The sequence below is a fragment of the Podarcis bocagei genome, assembly GCF_964188305.1.
Source record: "Podarcis bocagei genome assembly, chromosome: 17".
Lineage (NCBI taxonomy): Eukaryota > Metazoa > Chordata > Lepidosauria > Squamata > Lacertidae > Podarcis > Podarcis bocagei.
Window position 1 is genome coordinate 35,021,853 of NC_138143.1, and position 23,122 is coordinate 35,044,974.

General features: G+C 41.6%; 1 protein-coding gene across 1 annotated transcript in view; it reads right to left on the reverse strand.

Annotated features, from left to right (window-relative positions):
- The window catches only part of TNKS (tankyrase), an 84,097-nt gene that overhangs the window by 32,073 nt on the left and 28,902 nt on the right, over window positions 1-23,122 (reverse strand). The window contains exons 4-11 of the mRNA XM_081176179.1: window positions 17,922-17,958; window positions 17,210-17,285; window positions 6,754-6,848; window positions 5,291-5,357; window positions 3,959-4,145; window positions 2,982-3,103; window positions 600-691; window positions 427-505 (exon numbers count right to left, since the gene is read on the reverse strand). Of these exons, the coding sequence (XP_081032305.1) occupies window positions 427-505; window positions 600-691; window positions 2,982-3,103; window positions 3,959-4,145; window positions 5,291-5,357; window positions 6,754-6,848; window positions 17,210-17,285; window positions 17,922-17,958 (755 nt within the window). The remainder of the gene's footprint in view (window positions 1-426; window positions 506-599; window positions 692-2,981; window positions 3,104-3,958; window positions 4,146-5,290; window positions 5,358-6,753; window positions 6,849-17,209; window positions 17,286-17,921; window positions 17,959-23,122) is intronic.

Consider the following 23,122-nt stretch of genomic DNA (forward strand, 5'->3'; position numbering starts at 1 on the left):
ATTGAATCTTTAAAAGCTTGGCAGGAAATTATACAAGGAGAACATTTTATCCCGGTAAATTCTTCAAAGCTAAGGCAGACTTTTACCAGGATCATATCAAGCAGAGATTACAAAGTCAAAGAACTTATGACAAACAAGCTTCTTCCAAAACCTCATGCTAGCGGACCCAGACTTCTGTTCAGATGTCTGGAAAGGAAATGTGTGCAAATAATTACTTCCAACTATCAAAGTTGGTATCAATGAAAATGTAACGAGTACATTTGTTTGGGTGAAAAGAGGCAAAGAGTTGAACCCCCACTGTTTCCACAGAACCACAAATAAATATAAGAGTAAATGTTTCCCTAATTTTTCACACTTGTAGGACTAGCACACAAGACCACAGGTATAATACAGTGTGTGGAAAATTAGGAATAGTCCAATATTTACCTTTGCTCCATGTTTATGAAGAACTTCCATAACATCGTTGTGAGCTCGTTCAGCAGCAAAATGCAAAGGTGTCATGAAACTAGTTTGGAAAAGAAAGATACAAATAAATAAGTTTCAGAATGCGTCCATTTCATCTAAACACAAACGTTGCTGTTTTAAAGAAGAAAACATACTCTTTATTCTTCTCATTGACGTTCGCTCCTTTCCGAAGCAGTAACTCAGTGACTTGCTTCCGTTTGGGGTGAAGAGAAGCCACAGCACAGTGCTGCAAAAAAAGCAATGTAGGAAAACTTAAGCCAAGGGTTGGAAATCAAAACTGAAGGACATGCTGGAAATACAAGGTGAGAAGGCTGCAGTTAACCTGTATAAATCGTAATAGTGTACAACAAGGAATTTGCTTCTTAGGGTGCAGGACTGGGTCAGGGATTCAAAATGGAAATGTATGCAAGTGATTGAAGTTCAAGTAGCCCTCCATGCACCAGAGTAATTCCCTGTGCCAAAGATGCAATCTGCTACTTAAATGGAGTCACGGCTTGCTTCTTCTGTAGGAACCACCATGACAAATTGACAAGCAGAGCTCCAGAAATGTCCATAGTTCCATATGCATGTATCCTTTCTGTGGACACCAGGTAATATATAAAATATTGTGCACATACTGTACTATCATATTTTGAACTTGTTCTCATGTGAAAATCTTAGTATAAGTGCAAAAAGTGCACTTAGAACCTCTAACAGCTTTGGGGTGTGTGTGTGCTGAGGCGTAATGCAATAATTTGGGGGCATCAATCGTTTTCCATTTCCCTGGAGTAAACATGAACTGTTGCTTCTACTCCATATGTATTTAGTACAAAACTATAATAGAAAGCACAAGATGTTCTGGGATAGGTTTTACGTATCCCAGAGATTGGCAGGGGCGGCCCACTGCGTTTTGCCACCTGAGCCAAAACAGGAAGGTGCCATGCGTCCCCCCCGCCAAAGCCTCACTTATTGGGGTTGTGTGGCTGTGGCTTCCAGCAAGATCTTGCAAGATCTTATCAGAACGCGGAAGCCTTCGCAGGTACTTCTCTGATATTGAGGGAGGATGCACCTTGAGTTCTGCCACCTGAACCGCAACTCCATCATTCCTGACCACTGGCCATGCTGGCTGTGGCTGGTGGAAGTCTAACTTTATCGGGAGGGCTACAGGTTCATTACCCCTAGGTTATAAGATCACACACTTCTTTGGTGATGCAAACGTAGCCCTTAATCACAGCAAACAGTGGTAAGGGAATTCGAGCACCAATGAGGAGGGGCTGGTGAGCGGGACAGTATGATCCCTCATCTTAACCTCAGCATGATCACTGTTAGAGGACGTACTATGATATATTTGAACTGGCGCTCTACAGTCGTGTCTTTCCAACTGTGGAAGTATGAAACTGTTTCAACCATTTTGCCTATTGTTTTTGGGTTATAAAATGGCTGCTTTTCGCTCTCTGTTCTATAACCAGGCAGGTCAGAAGTTCACTGCATGAAGCAAACACGTGAGGTGCAAATGAAACCTAAACATGAATAAGATGAAATTATGGAAAAGAGAATCTCAAGCAGAATTCTACTGCCCTTCTGATTGGTCACCTGAAATAATGCGTGTAAGTAAAGCTAGCAAGTGGAGTTTAGAAAGACACAGAGCTGGACTCAAAAGAAGGAAGCTAAAGGACAGCTACGCATCCAGATTCCAGGAACAGAAGATGCTGAACAATGAGAGAGATGGACACTGCCTGATGAAAGTATCAACTTGGGTAGGGAAACAATCTAGACTAGGTTTAGATGAACATGTTTTCCTATTTATTTTCATTTTATCTTCTTTGCTCAAACTGTTTCAAATCATTACTGTTGAATAAAGACCTTCATGATTATTTTTTACATTGCCGCCTTACAAAACCTTTTACAAAATCTAAATTTGGGTTAAATGTGTAAGAGGCTTTGTAGTTCACACCACACTAATTGCCTTACCACACCACTTGATATGGCTGGGCCACTAAATAAATTCCAGGCGTTAAGGACTGTTTAGTGGAGGCAGGCAGGTTATCCACACTTAGTGGCAGCAGTGAGGATAAAGGGAGGAGCTAAATTAGTTGGTTTGCTTGCCTCCCTTGCCTCTCACAGCACAGGCTACAGCTTGTGCCATCGCGCCTACAGATACGCAACCCTTTTTTTTTTTTTTACTCTAGCAGATTTTGAATGCTGCTGAAGCAATCACAGTTGCAAAAATACATGATGTACTGAAGGATCAAACTATTCATTTCAAAGCAGCCAACTGAAAAACATTTAATTTTGAATGGCAGAATTCTCAGATCCCCGCTAAAATGGTGTAAACATGAAAGAAGATGCTTACTACAGGTTCTTCCTTAGCTCAGCATTAAGTCACTGGCAGGTCAAGCATCATTAGATATGTGATGGGCTGAACTAGATTTACCTTGAAAACGCCAGTCTTAACTATGGGATAACTTCAGCCACAATTATGTATACAAAACCTTACATGCTGCCTAAAGCAAGCAGAGTGACTCTTGTGATCTCACCAGTGCTGTCTCATGGGACTGTGGCTGCTTGAAATTAATGACCTCCAAGGCAAGTGTCTTCTTTACTTTGGCTAAGTCAGCTTCTCTTGCTGCTTGTAGTAAGGAATGTCCTTTGAATTCATCTGCAGGGGAATAAACAATATTCATGACTGTCAGAATTATACAGCATTAGCTTAGAAAAGCCAAACAACAGTTAAGAGGGACAATATAATTCCACATAGTTCACCAAGAACTGTCCTATTGCGTTCTCTCAAGTGAAGATTGTGAAGACAAAATAACATTCTTGGGCTGAGAGGTAATGGGGGGGTTTCTATTTCAATGCTACTCAGCCTAAATGCAAAATTAGTTTAGATTCTCAGTGACTTGTATAAATGCTGCCTAAAGGACTTCACACACACACACACACACACACACACACACACACACACACACTTCTGATCTGCCAAATATGTTGATAAAAGATTAACAAGAAAAAGGTTGCAGGGAAAGGTTTCTGAACTGACTTTTAATGCCTGAAATAAATTAGAATGTTGTCCCAAAGCGACCCAAATTTTGTGACAATAGTGATATATATTAACACATATGAAGCAGATATTATAAGGGCAGTAATTAAGTAATTAAGTAAATATTACACAAGCAACTAGCATGATTATTCTCAGTTTGCATAATTTATTACGTAATTTTCATTATTTCAAACAATGTATTCTGCTTCTGCTGGTCATGATGAGGGATGCGAAGGAACCCCAGGCATTGAAACCCTACCCTATGACTGCTCAAAATGTTACACAGCAATCCCTCTGAGATTTCACCAGAAATGCCCACATCAAAATGATCTTTGCAACCATCTTTGCTTTAATAATAATAAAAAGTTGAGGTTTACAGGGAGCTGAATTCTGTGATCAATATCACACTCCATGGAGCACAAAGAGCCCTTTCTAGATGTGAAATACAGTATTTTGCACCCCCGTGATACCTACAGGTAAGCCTCTCTTTCAGCTCAGGTGTTGGGGCCATGTCAACAGCACTCTTTCCATGACAGTTGACCAACGTTGGATCTGCACCATGGCTGAGTAACAAAGAACAAACTTCCACACGATTCTTAGAAGCGGCTTCATGTAATGGAGTAAACTGCCAAAGATCCATCGCATTAACACAGGCACCATGCTAAGTAAGGAAAGAATAAGAGTTAAATTGTACAGGTCAGTACCTGTATGTAGTGTCAGTACCACAGTTAACTTTCAGTGCTAAACAGAATAGGTGTTATCTAATGAAAACTTTGATTATAATGAATTGATATTTTAATACATGTTCAAATAATATGCACTTGATAGAAAGAATGTGCTCCAGGTTTGCTGCTTACAAATGTTTAATGAAAGCCCAGAGTCTCTCAGAATATGAGATTACGGAGTTTTGTTTTGTTTTTTTAAAAAAAGTCAGTTTCAGTAAGACTTGGTGTAGCATAGAAGGTAAAAAACATCCTATTTTGAATCTCGAATCAGCCACAAACAGTGGTTTGCTTGGGGCAAGTAATAGGTTGTATCTAACTTAAATTATTGCATGACTTCCACTTACACAACAGAACTTCCTCCTCCAACCCTCCAAATCTGTTTGGGGTGTTTCCCCAAACCCTCTGGAACACATACATATGTGGCAGTGAGGCATAGAAGGAATAGTTCAATTGTGTGAGCAGAAGTCACTCCAATCACGTAATAATTTAGCTAGATGTAACCCGGTTTCTGTAATATGGGGAAAATACTCTCCTATGTGTGGAATGTGGACCAGGCCTGTTATTTTCCCTTAGTTTTTAATAAGATGGCATAATAGAAAATATTATGGACTTCAGCTAAAGCGGCCCCGTTGATTTAGCAAATTTACATATTATGGATGGCATAACACCTAATTTTTACAGCGTATTCTTCAGAGGTGTGACATTTCAATCACAAATATGTCACAATCACACACAAATTCAGTTAGTCATATGCTACTGTTTGAAAAATGGCCTCAATGATGAGAAATGTGTGTCCCTCAAACATTGTTCTTTCGTTTGTTTGACCACACAGAAAGACCCCCACAAGCCATACCGTATTTCCATACATATGCTGTACACAGCAGCTAAGGACATTTATATTGCTATTGCCATGTTTAGTTCATGGGGTCTGCAAGGCTGCTTACACAATTTAACTTAAAAATACAAATAACCATACAATAAAGGACAACACACAAATAGTAAACACGACAGCACACTACATGTTAATTATTTCCTTCAATTAATTACGTAACATTAAAGAATTACTTCTCTTTAACGTTACCTTCAACAGCAGTTCTGTAACTTCATAATGTCCATAGGAACATGCATTGTGGAGGGGCACAAGTCCACTGCAATAAATAAAGCATTCAAATTACATTACCTAAAAAGCAATAATTAGGCAACTTAGAACCAAATTGGCTGCAGCAAGAGAGACATTTAAAGATGTAAAATGTAATTTAACCTCAATAACATTATTATTCAAACAGATGCTTGGTCACAGATTCTAGCCAGGTGCAGGGTTTTATGAAAATCTGAGCATGTAACAAAAGCAACACTGCACTGCCCAGTTTCATGCAGGGTATCAGTCACATGATTCAGGCCTGCACAAATGGGAATTCTGATGCACAGATGAGAAGATTGCTTGAACTCATCCAGAGAGGCAGCACAGCAGCTGTTCCACAAAACCAACTTTTAAAATCCTTTCTGAGCCCTATGTGCAAGCCACTTTTTAAAGCACTTTGCTATATCTTATTCCAGCATTTGAAATGTGCCTCTTCCTTGCCTTTGTACAAAGGTTCCGACTACTTCACAAGCAAGGGAAGAGGAGCTTAAAAAAATATATATTCCTGAATGCAAAAATGAGGTCAGAGCACAAAGGAAAGCTTTAGAAGAACAGAAAATTGTTACAATAATCTAACAGACTAATTTGTAAAGGTGTGACAAATAAAAATATGGCGTGCAAACACCCCGACCACACTAGAAAAAAATGCAGTAGGAAATATGAAAAAGTCTTAAGATATTTCTGTATTACTCTACAGCATTGCTGTTTATCTCCCTTCACTTTCCACACAGACATATCTGTCGAAGAACCACTATACCTCCCCCAGAATGCAGTTTGAAAACCACTGCTCTAAGCCATTGGGGGGGGGGGGAGCTGCAGCGTGTGATACTTAATCAATTCTGTGATCTCAAACTCCAAATGTACATCATTGTAACATCTACAAGATTTGAAATGCTTGGGAGAATAATCAAGGTTTTACTGTTGCCCAAAGGATAAGCCTTTGTTAAAAAGGTAAAGGGACCCCTGACCATTAGGTCCAGTCATGACCGACTCTGGGGTTGCGGCGCTCATCTTGCTTTTCTGGCCGAGGGAGCCGGCGTACAGTTTCCGGGTCATGCGGCCAGCATGACTAAGCCGCTTCTGGCAAACCAGAGCAGCGCACGGAAACGCTGTTTACCTTCCCGCCAGAGCGGTACCTATTTATCTACTTGCACTTTGACGTGCTTTCGAACTGCTATGTTGGCAGGAGAGGGACCAAGCAACGGGAGCTCACCCTGTTGCTGGGATTCGAACCGCCAACCTTCTGATCGGCAAGATCTAGGCTCAGTGGTTTAACCCATAGCGCCACCCGCATCCCTCCAAGCCTTTGTTAGGTACCACTATTTAAGAGGCCCTTTCACTAGTACCCGCCTGCTTTATGAGCGCTAAAAAACCCAGTGAGTTCATTATACTGTCTTACATACCCCTTATCCTTCGCATGGACATCAGCCCCATGCTGAAGCAAAAGCTGGACTATCCGGACTCTGTTGTATCCTGCAGCCAAATGTAACGGAGTAGACTGTAAGAAAAGGCAGAAACAAAAAGAATGAAATTAAGACTCTTTCCTTGGGTAAGGCAAGTTTCCACACAGACAGATACTTGCAGGCAGAAATTGCAACTCTGGCTGGGGAGCAATTACAAAGCACCTTCTATGTTCTGCACAGATTTCCTATGGGAACCACCTCACATGAGCAGCAGCCTCAAAACACCAGAACAGCTTGCATGCATAAGCTACTTGAAGTGGGCATAGAGATAAACGTATCATCAATAATATACCCCTCTCCTCTGTTTTCTCTTCCCAGTCGATTAAAAAAATTCTTCTGGCTACTGCCTTCTCTGTAGCCCCCTATTAATCTATCAAAAGTGCATCCTCTACCCGCTATTTAACCGTTAAAATACGGTCTCCATTTTGAGTGTGTTCATTTGCTTTCTTTCGCAACAAAAGAGAAACTGGCTACTTTCATCTTAGACAGAAAAAAACATTTACAAATGTTCGATAAGTTTATAAGTTTAGTTTAAAAGGCTACATCGCAGATCCTGTTATAACATCATTATATATAACATTATATGTATTTTATCAACAGACTGAATATTTCCAATGACATATCTAGCTACCACTACCCAAGAGATCAAGTTTTTTTGAACTGATGTAAAAGGTATTTAATCTGTTGAACAGATCAATTGATTAAAAGTAGTTGCCCTACTTTCAACTTCTCTCACTGACTGCAAATACCAAATCCAAGTCTCAACTTAATTAGCATTCTCTAGGTTAAATCAATCTAGCTTCCCCAAAATTAATGAAAAACGCTTCTTGCATTCCAGCTTTGGGGAAATTAGCCCAGACTGTTTAAGTGACCCTGCTGTCCCATCACGGTCCTCTCAGCAACCAGGAAGTACAATTACAGTTGCCATGGCAAGCAAGAGTTTATATCTGGTGAACAGAATTAGGGTATAGTTTCTGGCCAGGTTAAGTCCCAGGAGTCTTCTTCACACACTGAAGGTGCATCATGTGATTAGCATGTCTGCACTGAAGAAATTAAGAATGAGCAGCTCCCATGTGTAGACTCCTTCTGTGCCCCCCTAACACATGCATGCTTGGGGCAAGCTCTGTAGTGTGACCAGTGCTAGCATTTGGCATTTACCGTATTTTTTGCTCTATAAGATGCACCAGACCACAAGACGCACCTAGTTTTTGGAGGAGGAAAACAAGAAAGAAAATATTCTGAATCTCAGAAGCCAGAACAGCAAGAGGGATCGCTGCGCAGTGAAAGCAGCAATCCCTCTTGCTGTTCTGGCTTCTGGGATAGCTGCGCAGCCTGCATTCGCTCCATAAGACGCACACACATTTCCCCTTACAGTGGTGCCCCGCAAGACGAATGCCTTGCAAGACGAAAAACTCGCTAGACGAAAGAGTTTTCCATTTTTTGAGTCGTTCTGCAAGACGAATTTCCCTATGGGCTTGCTTCGCAAGACGAAACGTCTTGCGAGTTCTTGCGAGTTTGTTTCCTTTTTCTTAAAGCCGCTAAGCCGTTAATAGCCGTGCTTCGCAAGACGAAAAAACTGCAAGACGAAGAGACTCGCGGAACAGATTAATTTCGTCTTGCGGGGCACCACTGTACTTTTTAGGAGGGAAAAAGTGAGTCTTATAGAGCAAAACATACGGTATTTATTTTTCTTTAAATTGTCAGCATTCTCCCTGCCGGCAGCTGTGTTACATTTCCACGCCAGCTCCTGCTTCTGTATTTGCCTTCATCTGCCACTCTTCCCTGTGACTTCATCTCAGCATAATTTTTCTCCAGTCTCTTTGGCAGCATCTACAGCAGAGGTACACTCAGAGCAGGACTCTCCCTCACACCTCACTTCTCACTCCAGAAAGGGGGAAACAGTTTTAAGCAAATTGTTTAAAGATAAACACCAAGGATGAAGATTCCCTGCCGGTTTCATGTAGGAAAACTGAGGTGCTCTTAGGGAATAGCAGGTCACCAGAAAACCTGGAGTGGACATCTTCTGTGGAGGGAAATATGGCGATCGTAGCCTTTTTAGCTTTGGTGTTGAAAACAGATTTCTGCCTATGGAAAGAGAACTGCAGAAGGGAGAAAGTATTTTGATTGTAAAGAGTTTATACCACGACACCACCAGTCAGTTTCTAATAGATGCAAACTGGGTATCCTAGCACATCTAATCTGGATCAGAATCAGATGCAAAAAAACATTTTGGCAGGAGCTCCATAAGAGAAGTAACCAAATATATTACACCTAAGAACACACATTGCTCATCAACCTCAGTGTGCCTCCCCAGGGGCTCAAAAAGGTTGGTGACCCCTGCAGTACAAAGAAACTAGTACCAATGTAATGCAAAAGGACAGTGTTTTCGTCCTAAACACAGCCCTTTTAAAATGATAAATATAATGCCTTAAGCATTATTTCATTTGAGGGTAAACATGAGGTGACTGGCCATAGGTAAACGGTAAACAAACATTACTATAGTCTGAATTGTTGAAGCTGAAAACAAACTGCTTTTTTTCCATCTATGGAATCCTATAACTCTTCCTTCCAAATATTGAACACCTAAAAGATTCCAAAGTGATGCACTGCATTACTTGATTTTTCAAATTCTTATGTCTAAAGTAATTTAGTACCTAGTAGTGAAAAATCATCATAGTAAGCCTTGCAAAACAGCTTTCCCACCCTGCATTTTCAAAAGGAAAATGGACCACCCTACTTTACAATCCTGTTAACATATCTCCCCAAAAGAAAAAAGGGTGACTTCGAAGACATTTAACTATTTTTTTGGTTGCTTAAGAAACTTTAATGATTAGAGTTTTACTGGCATCACGGTTCCTCTTTTGAAGAAAAGTGTAAGAAATTGGCACTCTTTTGTAAGAATGTACATTAGCAGGGTTTTTTTACTTTACAGATGAGACAAACAATGAAGGGCTTAAACATCACAAGAATGACAAAAGAAACCTTTTTCCTTGCTCAAACTGAAAGGCTGTTTTTTGTTTTTGTATTAGTATGCCTTACATTTATATGCCATCTTTCTTTCATGGAACTGAAGAAGGTTGGTAATATATATATATATATACACACACACAGTGTGATGGTGACTGGCTAAGATCACTCAGTAAGCTGAATGGTTCAGCGGCATCTTCCTTGTATTAGTTGAACACTCAGTCTAACCATTATGTCACCTCTGCTCATACCACAATGAGCCTATCACTTCCACAGGTATTCCAGCATTGTGAATGATCCCCTTTAAGATCTTTGCGTAAACAAATGAAGATTCCTTCCTGACTGTAGAATAGTTTATTGATGTCATCTGGGGACTAATGGAAGCAGTTTTAGCGCAAGTTATTTGGGGTGGTTATACAGAATGCGATTGCTGGGTTTGACGAAAATCTTCCAGTTTGCATTTCAGTAGGTAACCAGTACGAGTGAACTTTCTCAAATTACTTTGTATTTAAGGGTAAGAAACACACAATGCTTGGAAAACGGAAAAATCTTCTTGTGAAAATCCATTAACTTTTCCAATTCCATCATCATTTAAAAGCCAAACAAAAGCAAACATTGTCTTCCAGAATCCTGTTTATGGTAGTTAAATGTAAACACAATGGGAAACTAATCCAAAATGGGGACTTGAGTTTGTTTCCCTCAAGAATTAAGACTTACAGCCTGTAAACAAAGAATGGGTTTGTACAGTATATAAAATGGTGAATAGGAAAAACAAGTGACTTCTAATATCTGAATTTGAACTTGAACTAACTAGTATGGTGCAGTTGCTGTATCAGTCCTGAAACTCACTGGGTGACCTTGGGCCAGTTGATGACTCTCAAACTACATGTGTCATTACAGGGCTGCTGAAGGATAAAAGGGGTACAGGGGTTTGGACGAAGAACAATATATGATACCCAAGTAGGGTAGGATATATGATTAACCAAGAACAGAAGGTAAGAACTTCCTTTTTCCCCCCACATGAGGTGTCCAAAACCACTCCAAATACAGGTGTGCCTAGTTTTCTTTTCAAGTTTATACAAAAGATTGCCTGGGTATGATACATCATTGTAATTATATGGATTTATAACAGCAAAGCAAGAAAGGAAACACTTGCCCTATTTAGTCTCACATGCAGAATTGAAAAGGCTTTTAAGACTTCCCGTGCTAGTCATTTTCCCACATTGCATACAAGGCAACGGCAAGAAGATGAAATGGCTCCCTCTCCCTAGGTGATAGTTAAGGAAAGTAGTGAAATACTATAAAGGCTCTGTCTTCTGAAATAAGATGCACTCAGTTGGCTCATTTGTATCTGCAGAAAGCATGATGAGTTATTTTTTGGCTCTGCATTGGTCTTGTATCTCCCTATGGGCCTCCATTTATGTTTAGGGGCTTTGTTGTTAAGTATGCACAGCGTGAAAAGGAAGTTAATTTCTGTATCAAGCTGCTTTTATTCTCCAGTTTCCAGCACCATGAAACAACACTGTAGAAAGTTCCAGAAACACACTTTAACATGACAGAAAGCAAACAGTTAAGGGAGTCCAGAGATCCGAACTTGCACTATAAAGGTTTAATGGGGTGAGGGGCAGAACTTTTAAAAGAATTAGCAGTCTGGAGAACTGCAACTCACTAAGGGCCAGTCTACACAAACAGATCACACATTTTCTGGTCTAAACTCGCATCCGGTGTAATCAAACACTGATGACAACCCTCAGAATCCCACTGCTTTGAAGTAAATAAATTAGCAGAGGTTGTTATAATGTGTTTTATGATGGTTTGGGCACCAGCAGTAAAGCTGGAATAAGTAACTACCATTTTAAATAGTGTACAGTGGTAGCTCGGGTTACATACGCTTCAGGTTACAGACTCCATTAACCCAGAAATATTACCTCGGGTTAAGAACTTTGCTTCAGGATGAGAACAGAAATCGTGCTCCGGCAGCGCGGCGGCAGCAGCAGGAGGCACCATTAGCTAAAGTGGTTGTTCAGGTTAAGAACAGTTTCAGGTTAAGAACAGACCTCTGGAACGAATTAAGTACTTAACCTGAGGTACCACTATATCAGTAACCACTAGGGCTGCTGAGGTAAAAGGGCTCTGGACATCACTGCAATGATATGGAACCTGCAGCCCTCCAGATGCCTTCAGACTACAACAACATTATCCCAGACCATTGGGCCTTGCAGGCTTTGACTGGTGGGAGAAGGAGTTCAGTAACTTCTTGTTTCCTAGCCTTGCTGTATATGACTGCTTCCAAAGGGATAACTGAGGTTCCATTGCTGCCCACTATACAGTGGTGCCTCGCAAGACGAAATTAATTCATTCCGCAAGTCTCTTCGTCTTGCGAGCTTTTCGTCTTGCGATGCACGGTTTCCCATAGGAATGCATTGAAAATCAATTAATGCGTTCCTAGGGAAACCGCCTTCAGACCAGGTCCGGGGACAGTCTGTCCCCGGACCTCTTCTGAAGGCTGGGGGGGGGGGGACAAGGGCTTTTCTTCCCACCCCCAGCATTTTAAAAAACCCTGGGACAGCGGAGGACTTCTCCGCTGTCCAGGCGATCTTAAAATGCTGGCGGGCGGCATTTTAAAATCGCCCCGGACAGCGGAGGACTTCTCCGCTGTCTGGGGCGATTTAAAAGCCCCTGGGAAGGCAGGCAGGGGGGAGCAAAGACTTTCGCCCCCTGCCCGCCTTCAGAAGGTGTTCCCACCCCCCCGCCCGGCTTCGCAGCAGCGCTACGAAGCCCGGCAGCTGGGGCAGGTGCTCCCGCCCCCCCTCCCCACTTCGGAACAGCGTTCCGAAGTGGGGCGGCTGGGGCAGCTGTTCCCGCCCCCCCTCCCCACTTCGGAACAGCGTTCCGAAGTGGGGCGGCTGGGGCAGCTGTTCCCGCCCCCCCTCCCCACTTCGGAACAGCGTTCCGAAGTGGGGCGGCTGGGGCAGCTGCTCCCGCCCCCCCCCTCCCCACTTCGGAACAGCGTTCCGAAGTGGGGCGGATGGGGCAGCTGCTCCCGCCCCCCCTCCCCACTTCGGAACAGCGTTCCGAAGTGGGGCGGATGGGGCAGCTGCTCCCGCCCCCCCTCCCCACTTCGGAACAGCGTTCCGAAGTGGGGCGGATGGGGCAGCTGTTCCTGCCCCCCCTCCCCACTTCGGAACAGCGTTCCGAAGTGGGGTGGCTGGGGCAGATGTTCCCGCCCCCCCGCTTCGGAACAGCGTTTTAAAATGCTGGGGGTCGGCAGCGAACGCTCCCGACCCCCAGCATTTTAAGATCTCCCCGGGACACGGGGAGATTTTAAAATGCTGGGGGTCGGCAGCGAACGCTTCGCTCCCGCCCGCCAGCATTTTAAAATCTCCCCGGGACAGAGACTTCTCTGCTGTCCCTTGGAGATTTTAAAATGCTGGGGGTCGGCAGCGAACGCTTCGCTCCCGCCCGCCAGCATTTTAAGATCGCCCGGGGCAGGCGGGGGGAAGGCAGGCGGGGGGGAGCAAAGACTTTTGCCCCCCGCCGGCCTTCAGAAGAGGTCCTCTTCTGAAGGCCGGCTGTGGGCGAAAGTCTTTGCTCCCGACCGCCAGCATTTCCCTATGGGCTTTCGTCTTGCGATGCAAGCCCATAGGGAAATTCGTCTTGCGAAGCGCCTCCAAAACAGAAAACCCTTTCGTCTTGCGGGTTTTCCGTCTTGCGAGGCATTCGTCTTGCGGGGTACCACTGTAAAAACTTCCCTTATGCCATGCAGAAGCATTTATGCAGAGCTAAGCTTTAAAAGATCTTTTTGGAGAGTAATGCAGAGGCAATTTATTTTAATGCAATATTGTAAAAGTTGTTTGGTAATGTAAAATTGAGTTTGTATCATTTTCTTCTGTATTGTGTCAACACAATATACATAGTTTGTCTAACTGAATTATCTAATTGAATTTATTTTTCCTGGTGTTACTGTTTAATTTTTTAATCTTTGATGAGCATATTTGCCATTGATTTCCTGCCAATATGTATCATCACTTGGCATTCTGAATTCAAACACAGATACTAGCCAATTCTTCATTTACAATTCAATTCATTGACAGATAATAGGGTCATGGGTTCATTAGAAATAATACGAAAAACTGCACAAATGGATTCTAAAAATATATAGGATGACTGATAGGATTATTTATAGTATCTTGGAGTTATTTTTCCCCACACAGAACCCCAACCTCTAGCTGTTGTTAATAAGCAGAGACTATTAGGTACTACAACTTCAGTAGAATACGAGCTTGAATGATGGAATTCAACAGTATACGTTTCTTCAAAATTCTATACAATATTCAGTGTTGAAGATTTTATTGAAGAATTACAGCCTCTTATAACTGTATACAAAAAAGCGCATCCTCACATTTCAGCTAAGCAATTAATGTTGGTGCCTAGAACCAGCTTGTGTTGCACAAACACTAGTGTTTTAAGTAATGACTGCTGTGCACATGCATCTTTCACAGCCAGCAGTCATTACTCTGACTGCTGGGATTTCCTGACCCAAAATTAAGGCTTGCTCCTAGGTCTCTTATTTAGGCATGTATAGCCTATCTTCCTATATCAACGATGTCAAGTATCTGAAGCTCAAACCATTTTACTCATTTATCTGAACATAACAGAGAAAGGTAAAGGGAGTGTGTGTGTGTGTGTGTGTGTGTGTGTGTGTGTGTGAGAGAGAGAGAGAGAATGAATGAGAATATAAAGGGAATTTCCCAGATAAATTCCAAATCCACATGAAGGCAATCTTTACTAGGCCAACTAAAAGGTCACACTCCTGGTTAATGCCTATCCTTTTGGCCTAATTGGATGCTCAGACATGGAAAGATGGCAGAATGTAACATGGTACTCAACTTACATATTTCCTGCCTAATATAGTGGAGTCTTGAAACCCATAGATGAAGGGTGGAATTCACCCAACGAACCTCAATGAAGTCTTGCACAAGGACTTTAACTTGCACAATGGGGCTTTCTTCTCTGTATCACCACCACCACCCCGAAGTGCCCCCCCAATGGCATGGGGGGGAGAACACCCCCCCCCAGAACAGCACATGGAGAGTCATCTGGCAAGCTGATATGCTTGCATAGACGGAACATTTGTAATAGTGCCATGCTGAATTCTACCTGAAGCCAGCTGTTGATTTTGGTGGCTTTTAGGGTGGATTTAATACTAATGGTGAAGCCAGAGCAACAAGACACTTATCCAATTTGGTACACTACTGAACCTTGGGGATGCCAGATGAAGGAAAGGAGCAAAAGGCTTCAGAAGTATCACAGAATGAAACATATTGAAAGGCAAGAGTCTCAAAATCGCATTCCTTTGGTCAATGAAGAAGCCAGCAGCATTCCCCAACCCCAATTAAGGTTCAAGGTTTAAAAGCATTACGTATGCACTGTTCCCTATGCGATATGTGACTTATTCCCTGACAGAAGCAAGGGCAATCGCTGCACAGGTTGATATCTATGAACAGGTCAGAGTCCTGCAGAGTTTTGAATCTTGGAGAGTATGCTTTCAACAGAGAAGACATGAGCCATTTTGATAGAGGAGAGAACTGAATGGTGCCTTCACAGTTACAGTAATAGATTAAAAAGAACTAAGCATTTGCTGACCTGTAAGGATACCCCAAGATCCATTACATGGTAGGAACAGTTCTCAACAGAGGAACTCTCAACAGTAGCTACCAAATATACTCATTATATAAATGGTTTTTTGTTATTAATAATAATTTGGTTTTTGTTTTGAATAGAAACCTGTTGGTTTTGATCAATTTATCTGCTACTGCATCTCAATTGTTTTAAATACACTGAACTTCTTTCCTTTGTATTTCCTTTCAGAACAGTCAGATACATTATATTCCTGAACCATTAATACTATACTTGATGGCATATTGTTTTGGGCCTCATTTAACTATCTGTGGGGATTTAGCTACACAAAATTTCTGCTCAGGACTTCTATATTAAGAATACTGATTATAAAAGAAAACTCTTTAAATAAACACACACAGTTGCATATCATCACTTAAAAGACTTCCCCATGCTATCAGACTAAGAATACAGTACTACAAATCATCTGAATAATTCCTAAATATAAGTTGCTTGCACAGACAGTTCTAAGGAGATTCAGAAGTACTTAGTTGCAGACAAATGGGGGTGGGGATAGTGTATACAGTTCACTGTGACAGTAAAACCAACTGATGGTCATTCTAACATATAAGTAAAAACAAAACTATATAATCACACACACACACACACACACACACACACACAAAAGCAATACATGCTGCCAAGTTTTAAATCAGTACAACTAATCAAGGATCTGGTGGGTATAATTTTAGGTCAGTTACAGATTATACAGACAACATTATTAAAAAGAAAGGGCATGGTCCCATAAAATATAAGCAGTTATAAACATTGAAATAAATGGCACTTACATGAGCCTTACTCTGTAGTGTTTGTGTCAAAAAATATTTAAACTGACCCTTTTTGCATTGCAAATGAATAAACTTATTTTTAAAAGATTTAGCTCCAAAATAGGCAACCTGGAGACCAAGGGCCACAACCTGCCCCAGTTTTTATGAGTCTTCCCTTTCCAGCTCAGCTTGGGCAGGAATGACCCAGCCTTGCAGGCCAAAGCAGCTGGTCATCCCTGTTTGAGACTATGCTATGAAGATTTTGGCAAACCCTAAAAATAGCCACCGAAAGATAAGATTCCTAATCTGTGTGGACCTGGGTCAGTCCCAAGAGCAAATTCTAGTATACCAATTACAAAATTTCAAAGCTAAGCAGCGAAATTAAATGGTCAAATGCACATTATGTAATTTAAGAGAACATGTCATGAAGTCTGGCTGGTAGCCTGTCATTGTAGGTTCTTCCCTTCCCCTTCTAACCTAATCCATTTCATTCAACATCCCCGTTATATAAAGCTGCAGCCAGACATCAAAAGCATAAAAATATCAAAAGTTAAGAGAATTCAATAGGCACAAATCATACCGATATGGAATTAGCTATGCTAAGCATAGTAGTAGGGGCTTGGACTCCTACCTTTCTTAACTGAACAATACCACAAAAAATACTAGACAGACTGTTATTTTACAGCTATTAACAGCCCAAACATGCAGTTTATTTTTATAGCCGAACTATCTGAAGCACAGCCCAATAGTTGACATTTGAAACAAATAGCATGATTTCAAGTGCACGCTCCACTGCCTCTGTCAATCTGTCACAAACCATCAATATTAGGCATAGCATCATTTAATTTCATAGTTAACAGACACGAATTACAACACTTCCACATAAGTGATGGGTTAGAAATATTTTCAAATTGACAAGGCATGCAGGTTAGCTGTCAGGGGGGGAGGAAATGACAAAATGTGTTAAATATGCAGAGACTTACTTTTCGCCCATCACTTGCATGGCAGTTCACATTTAAAGGTGTCAACAAAGCCATTAGTTTTTCTTCATTACCACTCCTGCATGACAGAGAAGTAAGAAAGAAGGAGAGCCCCTTATAAAATATTTGAAATGGAGTTTCACATTATATACTGTTCTATATACTGGCATGTGCAAAGAACCACCTTGAAACAGTTCCTTTAAGAATACACCATGTAAAAGATTAACATCAATTTAATGTTTAATTTATATTTTACTTGGTTTTATGTATCTGCCGAAAAGACATTTCCCAAACACCTATTTTTGTTACATTCCCCAAGACACTATAAATAGCTTCAGAGCTCTTGCTCAAGGTTTCTTATGATGGGATTTAATAAGAAAACGCGAAATATGCCCTTCAGGTATAAAATAAAGAGAAAATGTCCTAATATACTGTTTCTTTCTAAAATGATCACTCTAAACATAAATGAAATTGGGAGTACGTTATGTCAAAATGCAAGCACCCCCATCATACTGCATGATTACAAATAAACACATTCTTTTGCTTTTTGCAAGTGGCTAAAATCCAAAGCAAACCCATGCTAACAAGCCTTGTTTATCTGCATAATTTCATAATAGGGTAATGACAGAATGACAGCGATCATAAAAGCCCATTTTTCATCCCGGCTTTCTACATCCTCCCTTCAAAAACCATTTGTATTCTGAGCAGCACTTACCTAGCAGCTTCCAGGAGTTCGTCTTTCTTGTATTCACCTAAATGATTGCAAAATATCATGCTGTTAGCATTTGGCAGAAGACAGATTAAGAAATGCAGCAGGAAGCAAATACAGAATTAAACAGAACGGGGGAGGGGGGGAGAGTGAGCCCACACCCCGCTGGGTGATGGAGCTGTGACGTTAGCCAGCTTGAGGAGGCAGCATCACCAGTGCCTTGGAGACGGGCAGGAAACTGACGCAGCTTCTTGTCCAATCCTCGGATGAAATGGCTTTCTTCAGACAACCAATGAATGCTAAACCTGTATCTAGAAACAATCCCTCCGATAACAGCATGCCAGCTGAATACAATGTCTCCTCCCCCACTTTTCCTATTCACTGTATCACGGCATACTAGCATAGCGTGAAAACGTAAGGAAAAAAGTAAAGCCACAACCCCCTGAATCCCTTTCTAGCTTGACAGTATCTTGCAAAACAATTATTTTACGTCAGAACTTCCCGAGCCTCTGCCTCATAAGAGCATGCTTCTGGCCTTAAGGAAAGCAATGCATCAAAAGAGATGGGGAAGGGCAAAAGCAAAAGCATTCAGAAAGCTGCACTTAAAACCTACCATTAAAAGGTTATTTGGCTGTTTTAGTATCTTAGGGCAAAATTCTAAATGCACGTCCTGAACTCTAGGTAAACTCCCAGTGCCAAGGGTTCTGTGGAATATCTGAATAATTTTTGATTTGAAGATTATTATTTGAACCCTCAGTTCTTCAAATTTTAAAGTTGCAAAAACCTGAACTGGGAAATGCTGAATACACCTCAATTTAAGAGCCATAAAGTCAGGAAATTACAACTAAAATAATCCTCACAATAGCAGCTGCAGTGTCCAGGCCCTCTTAACATTGCCCTTTCACTCTGCAGGTCACTCACAGCAATATTACAATTAAAAACCATTGCACTTTACAATTATGGCTAGAAACACATCCATTAAAATCACCTGCTAGGGACACTTGCACAAATCCACACACACGGACACAACTACTGAATGAATGAGTGTTAAATCAATGTGGGGATACTTGGAGAGCACACTCATAATTTCTCTTCAATGGCCACAGATACACAACACTAAGCCACACTGTGTGATTTGTCAAGAGATCCCTCTTTACTCCTTCCTTAGTTGGTGGGGAAACAAGCCATGAAGTGGCTGGCTTAACATCACATCTTAATCAGCATTCATGATTTGTTTTTCTCAAACAAACCAAAAACAAAACATGGGCTCCTTTGTTGCAGTCTGAGAGAAACAAAGCACAAGTCCTTGCTCAGAAGTAACTCTATGGTTTGTTTCCCAGCTCAACAGAGGAGGAAACAGGAGTATTCACTGGCAATACACCTCATACATATTATAATTAAAAGAAACCATGCAGTTTGGGCTCAGTGTTACATGCAAATGCAACCTATATCTGTGAAGAATAAATACAGACTTGCCTTCATAGGATTCAACCTATGAAGTGGCCTTACAGTGTCAGCCTATTGGCCTAGCTAGCCCATCATCGTCTACACTGACTATCAATGGTTTTTCAAAGCCTCAGGCAGAGATGTTTTCCAACCCTGCTAGCCAAGATCCTTTAGCGCAGGGGTGCCCAAACTTTTTTCAAAGAGGGCCAGATTTTATGAAGTGAACATATGTGAGGGCCGACCAAAGTTTGCTGAGCTTTTTTACAATTTTACCCCAAAGTTGTTGCACTTTTTTTTTTTTTACAATTTTACCCCAGGACATGTACTGCCACGGGGCCCGGATTAAATCAACCGGCGGGCCAGATTAGACCTCCGAAACAGACTTTGGACGTGCCTGCTTTAGCTGGAAGTACCAGAGACATTGTGCATCCAATGTATGTCGTCTAATCCTTCTCATACTGTAATATCATCATAAGGACTAGAGGGAGATACAGTTTTATTCACTCCCCCTTACACTGTATTTTTGCTCCTTGGTCTTTCACAAAGAAAAAAAGAAATTCAGAACATGCTGCTTGAGTGCTAGAGGGATTCTTGGGTGTGTCCAAGGACTTCTGTGCAACGAGTAGGATTTTTTATTCTTCTGAATAATGGATAATACCATATCATAAACTAGACAAGGTTCTGCTGTTCAATAAATTCCCCTTAGGCACGTGGAACTAGTCCAGCTGTTACTTTGGATCCTGGCCATCAGTTACAACCTTGTATGCAGCACCTAAGTGGAAACACTAAACATTACTATTCACATGCAAATGCAAACTGCTAACAATGCTAGAGAGATATAATTTTTTTATTCGAAGCAGATAACCTATTATCTCTAGGTGTAATACACTTACGCATTTTGAGGATTATTGGCATTCTTGCTTTACATTCAACAACCTTGCTAGTACCACAACACAAAACAAGGTTACAAGCATGTTTCAGACTTTACCATATCCTGCTGAAGCATGAATAAATTGGAAAGTGCACAAGCTTCTTTGTTCAATCTGCAGAATGATTCCAAAGAACTACATTATTATTTGCTGGTTGCTTTTTCACAAAAGTGACACAAAGCAACTTGCAATATAAAAACAAAACATTAAATAAAGCCAAGTATAAGAACAGGAATAAAATAAATACCTAAAATGTTCATCCATAATACTGTACACAGTACACAAATGGGTGGATCCAAATCAACCCACGCCACTCAAAAAATGAGCAGAAGAGCCTTTCCCCTACAAATTAAGAGTAAAAAGCATTCCACAAAAAGAAAGCCACCACTGAGAAGGCCCTCAGAGGGGGCACACAGACATGAACCTCAGGTGATGAATGTTGAGTCCAGACTGATTTACGTGGAAGAGGTAGCTCTTGGTATACCGAGGCCCTGAACCACATAAAGCTTTATAGGTCACAAACAGCATCCTGAATTGAGTCCACAAACCTACTAGCACACAATGCACTTGTGCCAAGATTGGTGCTATATGATCAGTCCATCTTGCTCTGGTCAGCCATCAGTCTACTGAATTCTACACCAGCTGCAGTTTCCAAACAGTCTCCAAAAGTAACCCCACATATAACACATTGCAGTAATCTAACCTATTGCCAGGACACAGACCACAGAAGTTAGACTATCCTTATCCTCATAGGGGTCTAGCTGGGCCAGCAACCAAAGCTGATGGAAAGCACTTTGACCACTAAGTCCATGTCAGTCTCAGACATACGTAGTGGTTCCAAAAGGACCCACAAGCTGTGCAACTATTCATTCCAAGGGAGTGCAACCCCCATCCTGAACAGGCGAGGGCCCACCCAGCCAATCTAGAGAACCCACCAATACTTATTTGCATTAAGCTTCAGTTTATTGGTTCTCACCTAGACCATTGCCACATCTAAAGGAGAAACAGATCTGCCTATTATCAACATGTTGCTGACAACCACTCCCAAACTCCAGATGACCTTACTCAGTGGTTTCATGTAGATGTGAGTGGTGCGGCCCACCCCAACTAGGACATTCACTCCAGAATAACAACATACCATACCATAATACATCTTGAGGGATCAAAGAAATTTAACAGACATACACACACCCTTGACTTTCTCCTGACAAAGGTCATTATACAGGGTGACCAAAGCACTTTCTGTGTGAACACCAGGCCTAAACCCCCATTGATATGGTTCTAGAAAATTGGTTTCATCCAAAGAGCTTGGCTCTGGCACACGACCAAACACTCAAGAACCTTCCCCTCAAAGGGGACATTAGATAATTAACATTTTTGAATCCACTGAGGATTTCTTAAGGAGTGGTCTTACAATCACCTTCTTTAGGTAGGTATGGACTAACCCCTATTTGCAATGAGGCATTAATCACCCCCCTGGCCCAACTAGTGGTCCATTAGTTGCTATCAGCAAGAGCACAGGTAGATGACCAAAGCAAACCAAGCACTTTGTCCACATCCTTACAAACTGAAACTGATTGAGAACAGGAGGACTAGAAAGTGCTCTGGACACCTCTTGAGATTCATCTGTAACAGTGGAGCCAAGATCCTGGCAGATGCACAAGACTTTATCCTCAAAATGCTTGGCAAACAAGACACAGCAAGCCATTGTCCATTCTATTGCCTCCTTTGGGCAATGTAAAAGGCCCCATACTACCTGGAAAAGCTCCACCAGACAACACGGTGTGGATGCAATGGAAGCAGCAATGTATGTCTTCTTCACTAGCAAAGATTAGGCTTGATAAAGAGCACTCCCGGGTGTTTGGTTGTATTCACCTGAAGTTTTGCTCCACTTGCCTCCGAAGAAGACATCTCCCACCTTGCTTCATTGCCCTAAGCTCTGGTGTATACCAAGAAGTTAGAAGAGCTTTATGAAGCAAGAGAGGATATCTAGGGCTGATAACGTTAACAGACCAAGAATCCTTCTGCATATTCCACAGATCAGCCAGGGCTTCAACAAAGCATCAACTGTACCCATCAGAAAATCCCACACCTGCCCCACCGGCTCTAGGTCATCTGAAAACCAATTTGCTCCATCAGCCTCCAAAAGCAAACCATCCAAATAGGGCCCCTGCCTCTGCGGAGAAGGTAAGCTGCTGAAAGTCAAAATCTCAGCAACAAGTGATGTAGTCATGACAAGGGACTGATGTTGATATCCTCCACTCTTGGATCACTCTCTTCCTGCCCAGCCAAGAAAACCGGATCCATGAATTAATATATTCATATATGAAAGGGCAGCATAAAGATGGTTACAGCTACGAATGACAGAAATATTTGTATACTTAGGCTTTCAGGAGGCACTTGTTTTACATATGCATGTTCTAGAAGAGTCATGAATTAGGATATGTAGACAATGGCAACAAAGTGCATTGGCAGATTTACCCAGAAACTTATACTCACACAGGTCTTAAAATGGAGAGAATCAAAATATACATATTTAACACTTCAGTGAGGAATAGCTCAGCAACAATGCATCTCTTTTATGGCAATGATGATCACTCAGTAACAATACACATTTCATTAGTGTGAGGGAATTAGCCAATTGATTCTAACCACAACTAACCTAACAACATGCATACAAGAAAGAGCAAGCACACAGGGTGTAAGAGAAGGAGGGGTGGGATGGAGGTCAGTGCTGCTTAAGGAAGAACAGTAGTGGACTCATTTTACAAACTAGGGCACAGTTATGAGCAGCTGGGAAGGGAGGACCAGAGGGTGACATACAAAAACCTC